Genomic DNA, 11,368 nt, shown 5'->3' with positions numbered 1-11,368 from the left:
TTCTTTGGTCAGTTTTTGAAACCACCTCTACTTTTCTGTCTTCTTTCTCTCAACCTTCCCTTCTCAACTAAAAACTCTATACATAAATAACACACCTTTCGCACCTTATCAATCTCATCAAAACCTTTCAATTCCCAAAACTCGCAAATATTACAAGTTTACAACCCTCAGGTGCATTATTATTCATTCACGCTTAATTATGGCAAGCACGTTATTCCGTACCGTTGAAATCACAGTGATATCTGGGGAAGACCTACGAAATGATCGAAGACCCATCAAGAAGAATGCTTTCGTTGTTGTACGAACCGATTCTTACAACTCTCGCAGGACAGATATGGATACTGACGGCGGGAGCTGTCCAAAGTGGAACCAAAAACTCGTGGTGGACATGTCGATGCATGCACAGTTTATAACGTTGGAGGTTCAATGCAAGACTTCGTTGGGCGATAAAACTGTGGGGACGGCAAGAATTCCGGTCTCAGATTTTGTTGGGGGGTACGTGCCCGAGAGCTATTTGCATTTTTTGAGTTACAGGTTGAGAGATCATAATGGCGAGAGGAATGGGATTGTGAATATCTCTGTGAGAGTTAAGGTCCCAGAATACGCATCGTGTTCGAGGACAGAGGTGGGAATTCCCTTGGGGATGGGAGTGGCTTGGGGGCAGAGGAATTTTGGTGGTGGGATTGTGACTGGGGTTCCAGTTTTGTATAATTAACTATCCTGGAAAATATTGAAGGATTTGGTGCTTCTCAAAAGATTAATTGAATATACATACAAATTGTCACAGAAAAATTTGTTTAGAAGTTACAACTTTAAGTTGAATAATATCTTAATTAAGGGTTTTTTATTTTATTTTTTAATAATCTTTTTTTTTTTTTTTTGAGAAACTGTTTTTTCAATGATACGTATTCAACAAAAAGAGTACAATAAAAACTTAAATCATTCCAAAACAAGCGGCTAAAGTTGAGCTAAGGAAGAAAGTAGAACTATTGTAGACCTACGTACAATTTTATAAACAAAAGTTCAATAGCACTTGCACTTGACAATGGAAAAGTATATTATGTTTTGGGTATATGTATCTTCTCTAACATTAAGTAAATTCTCACTGTAGAACCTACCATAGGTGAGAGAAAAGATATATATATATATATATAGGATTTTACTAATGTGTGCCTTTAATTTTCATTTTTGAAAAAAGTTTTCTCGAGAATTAAAAAAGTAATGACAATTTTTTCAATTTTCAAGAAAATATTTTCAAAAATAGAAAGTTTAATGTGTGCTCTAAGGGCACACATTAACCAGACCCATATATATATATAATGTGAGGTTCACCTGCTGTGAGAGAGAAGTTGCATATATCCAAAACATGGTATAATTTTCTCATGATAATAGTTGCAATAGCAAGTACAATTAAGTTTCCAAAATGAAATCAGCTGTGATTCTCCCAAAGTTGCAAAACTCTATTTTAAATCCAATTAACAACTCTTCTACTTGTAGCCAATCAACTCCTTATATCAAACATCACTTCACTTCCTTGGTGAGAGTCCAATTGAGAGCTTAATTCTACGTCCGTGGGAACCTCACGCTGCATCATTCGTTCTTTTATTTGGCTAGTTATGGACTTGCTTTCTAAACCCCCTCTGCAACTAAGTTTGTTCACTGGCCAATTTGATTCATCAGCTACCAATTTCTCTTCCATATTGGCACTTTTGCAGCACTTCCTTCAAAGAGTCTTCTAGTGTAGGGACATTCAAAGAGTAAACGGTCTCTGGTTTTTTTCTTTTTCTTCTTTTCTTTCTATAACGTACATATACAAAAGACATGTCCATTGCAGCCCCTATTTCACAAGCCTCTCCCAATTGTTGTAAGTCTGCCTTTGATAGTCAACTAAGTACTAACATATGAAAGCACGTTTAGGAATATGTTTCTTATACCAATCAGCTTCCATTAGCTGATAGCTGACCATGGAAATTTTATTCTTATTCCTTCCCATGTATCACTACAATTATACTTTCCATTAGCTGCAAGTAACCAAAACAGCTTCATCATTTTCCCCTAATTGAACTTCACGCAATCTGCTCTAATTTAATATCAGTTGCTCAGATCATGCAGGAGCTTATCTAGCTGATATATATAGTACCATAAAAACTTATGCCCAAGTTTCTGATACAAAAGCTGCTTTGAATGCTACCAATCATGACACAAATAGATTAACTCTCTTTTCCCAGCCCTATATATGCTAAGAGTAGCTTTAAACTATAGGATTATCTTACAAACCCAAAAACCCAAAACTCCTTCCTCTAAATAGATACTAGGATACACATTGATCAGCCAAGCAACTTAAATTAACCTACTCTAATGCGCGTCTCTGCAGCTGGCATGTTCCAATATCCATGTGGTTTTCAAATCCTAAACCACCTTCGACATAAATTGGTAAGTAACTATAAGTATATAAAACAAAAGGATAATGTCCGTAAAAATGTCAAATTTAAAGTTAGTCTCTTGCGAGAACTGAGAACATATGGGGGTGTTTGGTAGAGTAGTTTGAAAATTGTTGTTTGTAGTTTTTTGAAATACGTATAGGTGAAAAAGTGTGTTGAAATGCATGAAATGCTGTTTAAAAATTAAAAAATGTTGTTTGAAAACACAAACCAAACGGGCCCATATATATAACGAAAAAAAAAATTTAACTCTTTTTTTTTAATGGAAAAAATTCTCAAATAACCAAATTTAAATTTGGTTTTTTGTTTAGGAGTCTGAATGATAGTTTTAAATTGAGAATCAATTCTCTAAATTAAAATTTTCACCAGATTAAAGATAATCAAAACTGATTGTATTGTTTCTAAACTACTTGATTCTATGACATGCCGAATATACCTCCTCATTTAAAATTCATATCCGGCATAGAATTAGAGAAGTAGTATGGAATCTAGCTAAAAAAGAACAAACAAAGCACCAGTGGTCTAGTGGTAGAATAGTACCCTGCCACGGTACAGACCCGGGTTCGATTCCCGGCTGGTGCATCGTTTTTGCGATGACAAATCCGGCGCCCATGTGATGTGTTGTTAGGGTGTCATAATGTGTTTTTCTTTTTAATTTTATTTCTTTTTTCTTTTTTCTTTGTAATTTTTAGGTATAAATAATTAAATATAACTATATTTTAATCATTTTTCAGCAAATAAACTTTAGCAAAGGGACGCAAAGCGTTGAAAATTTTACAACAAAACTGTCAATCATAATCATGTAGTTGTATAAATAATGTAATTCAAAATGGTACTGCTTTTTAGGTGCTTAAACTAAAACAAGATGTTACACTCATTTGATGCAATTGATGTAAACACCAAAATCAAATCAGTTGGCAATAACCACGTTTGATCGAATTCATTGCACAAATAATATAAATTTCGAAAAATAGTAGTTTAGGTGCCAATTCAATGAGCCACCAATCCAACCATCCAAGCTAGTCCCAATTTAATAATATCGTTCTAATCTAAAAACTAGACTCCTTTATGATAAAAATTGCCGACTTTGATGACATGATAAACTCCCTAACGATGAAATGGTTTGGTTCCTTAATTACTACACTATTAGATACTAGTTTTATCAATTTGGTCATAACAACCGTACAAGATACTTCATAAATATATATAGGGAAACGCTAAAGAGTGTCTTTAAGGTACTAGTTAATAATCTATTTAAAGAAATTTTTTATGGAAAATGAAAAAAAAAAAAAAAAGTTAATATTTTGACAGTTTTTTTCATTTCTCACAAAAGTAATATCAAAACTTTCATAAAATAAATTATTAACGAGTTCCCTTAAGGCACTCGTTAGCACGACCCATATATATATATATATATATATGACAGCTCGTGTACATGCAGCCTAGGCCATAGCAATCCAGCTTGGGCATGCAGCTAAGGTCATGGCAGCCTTGCGTGGGCAAGCAGCCAAGGCCGTGGCATGCACGCTGGCTAGGCCATGGCATACCTCGTGTGGGCTGCTGAGGCCATGGCATGCCTAAGGGACCCCTCAAAAGCCACGATAGCAGCTGGGGAGCACACTGAAAGAGAGAATAATGCTATTATACTAGTAACATAATATTTAACAACTTATTTCACTACCGTTGACTGGATCTATTCTAATTGGTCTACATCATTTTTACCTTATATATATACACGCATGCACACGCTGGGAGAGAATAATGATATTATACTAGTAACATAACATTTTTTTTTACAATTTATTTCACTACCATTGACATGATCTATTCTAATTGGTCTACATCATTTTTACCCATTTTTGTTTATATTACAATATTATTACTAAGTTCGTTACTATTACAACATTATTAGCCAACATTTATTATGTATTCCATCACAAAAGTCATATGATCAATTAAAAAACACTAAGCCTTATACTTAATTTATAAAAGTTTTTTTTTTTTAAGAAATAATTATAATATGTTGCTAACTCCGCAACTTGAACATTTTCGCCCCCAGTTCCTCAGGCACTCTGTACTTGAGAAAGTGTCAATTCATCTGCAAGTTCTTACCTTAATATATATATATATATATTAAAGCATGTCCACGTACATAATTTCCTAACACGCAGCAAACCTTATCATATATCTACTGGTTTATATTTCTTATTCTTTTCAAAAAAAAAAAATTCATTTAAATGCCTCGTTTTCCTTTTATGGAAGTTCCCAAAATACCGTCATCTATAATCTATATAAAAAATGATAGTTGAGGTGTTTGTGTTTGACAAAACGATACAAGCATGACTTAAACGGCAGCTGCAATTTTATAATGCTAAAATTAATGTGTTGCTGCTAAGTGTATGTTTGAGCTAAAAAGAAGTGGACTCCTTTTTGGTCTTTTCCTCATCAGTTCTAGAGGTTTCCCGTTTCCTACTTTACTATGTTGCTCCTAACTTCATGTGTGAGCTATTAAAAAAAATGGGGCCCTTTTTAGTCCTTTTGTTGTCAATTGTAGATGTTTCTTGCTCTATCTTCTGCTGTTAGTCAGTTTTGATGGGTACTTTGTCTTTTAAATTTTATTCTGCAGCAATCAGAACTGTAGTTTTCTTTATCTCTTTGTTCTAATTTTGTTCAGCTACTAACCTTGTTGATAGACACAAATAGAGAACACGTTGAGGGACAGAGATGAAAAAATAAAAAAAGTCAGCTATGAGCCAACCGACAGAAAAAGAGAAGAAAGAGGGAAAAGAGGAAGGCATTTTGTCTTTTTGCTCACATGTTTTTTGTTTATCCATATACACACAAAATTCAAATTTTCCTCCCAATTTTATCACCTGGATTAGCTCGCTGTTACGGTTCAAAGAGATTAAAAAAAAAGGGAATCATGATTGCTTATTCTCTAGATTTTACCGCCATACATGTTTTTTTACTTATCCATATACACATAGAAGTCAATTTTTTCTCCCAAATTTATCACCTAAATTACCTCACTGTTAGGGATCACAGAGAGAAAAAAAAAATAATAAAAATAAAAATCATGATTGCTTCTTCTTTAGATTGTGCTGCCTTACTCAATTATGTATCAATTTTGTCTTCCCTTTTGTATTTCAAATGTCTAAATATGGATATATTCATTATTTTAGGCCTCTATTTATACATGGTATATACTCATCCCTATAAACTACACTTGTGATATTGAAGCTCTTTTTTGTATATAGTCTAATATGATCTAACATTATTATTGTAGTTAATTTATCAAACTTTTTTTTCCTACATTTAGATTTTGACATAAATATAGTATAAAAAATTATATTATTTACTTAATATAACAAATAACACATTGTCTATGTATGTGATCCTTCACAGTAAAATTTGAAAATAACATTTGGGAAAAATACAACAAAATATATATATATATATATATGTGATCCTTTTATTATGGGAGAGTTTTTTGCTCTAAGGAAACTCATGAGTATTCACTATAAACTACACTTGTGATATTGAAGCTCTTTTTTGTATATAGTCTAATATGATCTAACATTATTATTGTAGTTAATTTATCAAACTTTTTTTTCCTACATTTAGATTTTGACATAAATATAGTATAAAAAATTATATTATTTACTTAATATAACAAATAACACATTGTCTATGTATGTGATCCTTCACAGTAAAATTTGAAAATAACATTTGGGAAAAATACAACAAAATATATATATATATATATATGTGATCCTTTTATTATGGGAGAGTTTTTTGCTCTAAGGAAACTCATGAGTATTCCTTAAGCAATTTTTGCTCTTTGTCTCATATTGGAAGGGTTTCCTTCCTCCTAGCACTTTATAAGGCATGAACCAATAGCATTAGAATACCACTAGTTTGGTTAACACAATATATATATATATATATATATACTTACACAACCAAAAAAAAAAATTGGTATACAAGTACTCTTCAACATAATCATTGAAATTTGAAAGTATGATTTTGCTTCAAGCATGCACTTCAACATAATCTTTGAAAGTAATTTTTTTTAGTTTGTTCTTGAGAAGTTGAGCTGATTTAAAAAATTAAATATGAGTATTACCACAAAATTTAATACCAGTATTGTAATAGAAACTATAATATTAACTTGGATAAGTAATCTTTAAGCTTTTTGATAGATTCTGGTCTATTAGTAGTTCTGTGTTGATAGAAACTTAATTAGAGTGTGATAGAGAGCTTCTTCTTTTTTTCTTTTTCTTTTTTTTTTAATGACTGCTATAGAGAGCTTTGGGAGAAAGTGATGAGGACAGGGCTGAGATACTAGTGACTATATTGAAAGTAACCATAAATTTAGCAATAGATCCAAATATTTTGAAACATTTAATAGTATAATTTCTAAGCAATTCAATAATTAAATAATTATAAATAAATTCTATTTCTAAGCTTAATTTCAATCGTTATACTGGCTAGCACATCCCTTGCATGTGCAGTCAATACTAGTCTTCTTAAAAAAAAAGAGCTTTTAAGTTTTCCGTTATATATGGGTGTGTGCGCGCGCGCAAAGAAAGTTTCTTATTGGTTAAGCCTAAAATTCCTTTTGACAAATGCCAACATATCCAGGATTTCCTAACACGCAGCGGACCTCGATTCTTACCTGGTCCAAGTTTCTACTGGATGAAGCTCAAATGCTCAATCAGCAGTAGTATAGGAATTGAAACACACGCACATGCTACAGCAGGAAAGGTTCTGTAATAGTAAAAGGCTTTTCCTTTTCTTTTTCCTTTTTTTCCCAGCATTTATAAGATTAAAGGTCCATTTGAGAACAGCTTATTTAGCTGAAACTGAAAACTATTTGTTAAAAGTACTGTAGATAAAAGTAAAAGCTAGCTAAAACAGTTCAGTGAAACCCATGAATAGTACCATAAATAAGCTAAATAGTAAAATAAGCTGGCTTTATAATCTGTTTCCAAACACAACCTAAGTTCCAAAATATTTAGCATTACAACTCAAAAGAACTGTCATCTTTACAATTATCGTGGAAACATGCAAGACTGCTTATACATAACATATATATAAAAACCCATATACACCAATACATGGAAGATACATTAGCAAGGTCACTTACAGCAAGTAAGGTCAAGGATGCGTATCAGCACACCAAGTGTGCACGAGAGACACGCACATGCTCATGCTATAAAAGATGGATCTGATCAGCACTTGGTTGAGAAGCTTGTTTTCTATACATCCTCACTACCACTTTGGTTGACAGGCTTCAAAATGTTGAATTTGCAAAGAGGGCAGGTGGCATTGATGTGTAACCATTTGTCGATGCAAATGCAGTGGAAATGGTGATTGCAAGGGAGTTCACGCAGTTCAGTTCCGTCATCATAGGAAGAAAGGCAAATGCAGCATTCCTAAGATGAACCCAAAAAACAAAAGTGTCAAAAGTGAAATTTCGAGATATAATTCTCCTATTCACCAAGTCACTTTAGGTTCCATCAAGAGATGAGTTCCAGACCCTTTCAGAGATGAGATTTAAAAAAGACCACATCTCCAAATACTTTCAAAACAGTCCCAACTCCTAATTAACAAAATGATTTTTAAAATAGTATTATTCAGAAAAAATAGCCATAAGCCCAACCCTTTTTGTCAGTTGTGAAGCTATTTTCAAGGATGACATACAAGACGTATTCAAAATATTAGACATATATAAACCACAAATTGTAACTTACAGCATCCTCTTGGGACAGAACACGTTCAATGGGAGTATCTGTGTCGCACTCAATCATCATTCCTCCAAAAGATTCTTGAATCTCACCATTAACTTTCTCAAAATCACTTATGTTTCGGAATTTGTACTTTGGGAATTGATCAATTTCCTCCTCTGTTGCTCCTTCCTGTTCACATATAAAAGATGAAATGAGGTCACATGTGAAATACCCAATGCCTAGTGTGGATGGAAGAATACATATTCATACATAAATTTGTGAGTGCCCAAGCAAAATTAAAACATAGATCCCTTATGGTCAAACTCAGTAATTAGAACCTCATCACAATGAACCACAAGGAATGATATCCCCTGCTTCAAACAACAATGTTAACTAAATGTGTCCCATCCATCATGCCTTTCCAGGGCATCCTTCAAACTTTAATTCAGAATAATCCTTTCAATTTGACATAATTCTTTGTTTAAAAGATCCCAATGCATTGGAATGCAGCAAGTAGAGTGAATCTTGCAATAAAATCTAAATAAATATTCCAAAAACTGACTCCAAAAAGAAAAAGTGAAAAACATAAGGGAGAATTAAGTTCAGTTTGCAACTAATGAAACAAACACACATAACCACTAGGATTTTGATTTAGACGGAATGCTTTCTTCAGACTGATCAGACACAAACACACACACCAAAAAAAGAAACCCACCTAATACATAGTACACTTTCTATTGTGAATATTCCTCATACTCAAAGAGGAAGTTAAGAAAAGCTCCACCTATATGAAAATTTTCTATCATGAAACAAGAACATGAGGAAAATTTTCTAACAATCATCAAATCGTACAAGTATCCTAACAAGGGTTTGTGAACATGTGGATTGGCCATTCAATTCTATTAAAAGTTCTACCATTTCACAACCAGAATAGCAATTAGAATTTTACAAACACCAACTGAAGGTTACAAGTTCGATTGAAAAATTAGACTAAATTGTGTGAATATAATGGAAGCATTCATCATTTTCTACCTGATCCGTCACAACATACAAGATTGTGATTATGCATGGCAGACAGCAGCAAACAGCAATTCCAACGAGACATGCAACGGCGACACATATCAAAACAAAGACAACATCGAAAGCAAGAAATGTAATACAAAGCCTGCAAAATAGACCCATCCATAAGCAATAAAAAAATAGAAAAGGAAAGCTAAGAAGATAAATGCTCAAAGAAGCTGCTGAATCCAAGAAAACCTATTTACACGCACCAGTAAAGCTGAGGTGAATCACGTGTCAAAGTTTGACCTCCAGCAGTTACCCAGTAGAATCCAACGATCCACCAGATAAATGAAAACATCGTATTTGCTGACTCAAGATGCTTCACAACACTGCCAAAGCATTCAGTTTTATCCACATACATTTCTATTAGATATAAGCAAATAATGTTTACTTCTATAGCTTAATAATATGAAGCATAACGACATTTTCAACAATATGCTCAGAGAATGTATTCCACTTCAACTTTGCATTTGGGATGGCGGGGGAGGGGGAAGATGTTTCATTTTAGAAATGGATAGTGCAGAAACCAAATCCTGATTACTGAAAAGTCTAAATTAATTACTCAAAAGTGTCACACAAAATTAAACGAGCAGACTGCACAGCTATAAAAGAAGCTAATAGATAAAGTGAACTGTACACTCTCATCCAGGTCTCACTTCCTTTTCTCATAGCCCTTGAAACTACCAAGTAGATAAGATACAGCATTGTTTAGTTTATAACAGCATTCAATTTTTCATACAACGTTTAATAACTGTGCTCTGCTCTGCTCAAACCTTTTATGCTTAACTGCCATCCTGTAAATAAGATCTCCAAATCGGCCCAAATACCATTCCTTTATATATTATTATTTAATATAGTAAAATTCACAATTTAATTCATTCCTGTGCATAGTAGCAACCATGAGTAACAGAAAATTGCAAAGAAATGGCATATCTACCCACTTCATATAACACAGCACCCAAATCCCATAAACCATTTCCATCTACTACTTCCCCAAACAACATTAAAGGTTGTCAACAAATTTTCTCAATGCAAAATGAATTTTTCACCAAGCCCCACGTTAAACAAAAGATATATCGAAGCAAATAACAACAACAACAAAAAAAAACAAAACAAAACAAAACAAAACAAAAACAAAAACAAAAAAAAAAAACAAAAACAAAAACAAAAACAAAAAACAACAAGGACAACGTTGTCAAAAAGTCTAACCTGGTTTCTTCCTCAGCCTGTCGATTCTCAATCCCATAATCTTCACCATCACTCCCAGACCCAGAAGTGGAACTCGAATTCAAATTCAAATCCGCACCACTTTCCCAAACCCCACTTCCTTCCAATCCCATCAAACGCGCCTCGCATCGTTTCTTATACTCAACGATCACACACCCCATATGAAACAAACACTGCACCACGTATCCAACGACCCACACCCTCAACGGCACAGTCGGCCTCTCCTCCACGCTCAGCCCCAACACCACCGACCCGACCCCAATAAACGCAAAGTTCCAAAGCATATCCAAAACCAAAACCGGCTTCGAGTACGCCCAGTCGCTCTGCCTCTCCTCCAACTGCTCCGCCGCGTTCTCCCTCACCCTAACCGACGGCTCCCGGAGCATCATGCGCCGCCCACTCGCGCGGCGGAGGAGCCGAGCGGCGCCTCGCAGAGGCGGCGGTGTTCGACGGATGAACCGGCGGCTCCGGATTAGGCTGTCGGTTAAAGAGTGCCCGAGGAGCGGCGACGCGTCCAGGGCAGCCTCGGACAAAGAAGAACGAGGCGGTTGTGTGTTCGAGTCTTGCATTTTGACGAGGTTTTGAATTTTTTGTTTCGGACAAATTGAGGTTTTGAAATTGTCGGAATTTTGTTTTGGCTGGTTGGGGTTGAGATTTTGACGAGAGTGGAATTTGAAACGATGGGATTGGTGGATTTCTTTTCTTTTTTTCTTTTTTTTTTTTTTTTTAAAAAAGATAATTTAGGCTCTAATTGACGTTCACGGTGGGTTGGACAGAGTAGATATTCTGATCCGTGAGTGTAGGGAGAGATTAGTGCATAATACTGTGTTATTAACCAGTTACCATTTGCTATTGGCCACAGTTTTGTCATAATTAAATTGTCCAATGACTTTTGCATTTATAACC

At 34.4% G+C, this 11,368-nt stretch overlaps 2 protein-coding genes and 1 non-coding gene across 3 annotated transcripts; 2 read left to right on the top strand and 1 right to left on the bottom strand.

Moving 5' to 3' along the window:
• On the top strand, positions 1 to 847 carry LOC111991619 (BON1-associated protein 2). The gene has a single exon (XM_024023410.2). It carries the CDS (start codon positions 200 to 202, stop codon positions 713 to 715), a length of 516 nt encoding a protein of 171 aa, XP_023879178.2. The 5' UTR covers positions 1 to 199; the 3' UTR covers positions 716 to 847.
• A 2,105-nt stretch (positions 848 to 2,952) lies between these two features.
• TRNAG-GCC (transfer RNA glycine (anticodon GCC)) lies at positions 2,953 to 3,023 on the top strand. Its single transcript has one exon. It is a non-coding gene; the product is annotated as a tRNA-Gly (tRNA).
• Positions 3,024 to 7,379: 4,356 nt separating this feature from the next.
• Positions 7,380 to 11,201, bottom strand: LOC111991620 (E3 ubiquitin-protein ligase At1g63170). Its single transcript, XM_024023411.2, has 5 exons — positions 10,445 to 11,201; positions 9,445 to 9,564; positions 9,206 to 9,338; positions 8,198 to 8,362; positions 7,380 to 7,879 (listed from the first exon to the last, which is right to left on the bottom strand). Exons 1-5 carry the CDS (start codon positions 11,029 to 11,031, stop codon positions 7,703 to 7,705), a joined length of 1,182 nt encoding a protein of 393 aa, XP_023879179.1. The 5' UTR covers positions 11,032 to 11,201; the 3' UTR covers positions 7,380 to 7,702.
• Between the last annotated feature and the right edge of the window lie 167 nt (positions 11,202 to 11,368).

This window comes from Quercus suber, unplaced genomic scaffold (assembly GCF_002906115.3).
Source record: "Quercus suber isolate HL8 unplaced genomic scaffold, Cork oak 2.0 scaffold_2, whole genome shotgun sequence".
Classification (NCBI taxonomy): domain Eukaryota; kingdom Viridiplantae; phylum Streptophyta; class Magnoliopsida; order Fagales; family Fagaceae; genus Quercus; species Quercus suber.
The sequence above is the reverse complement of the archived record's forward strand: the minus strand, read 5'-3'. Positions and strand labels throughout refer to the sequence as shown.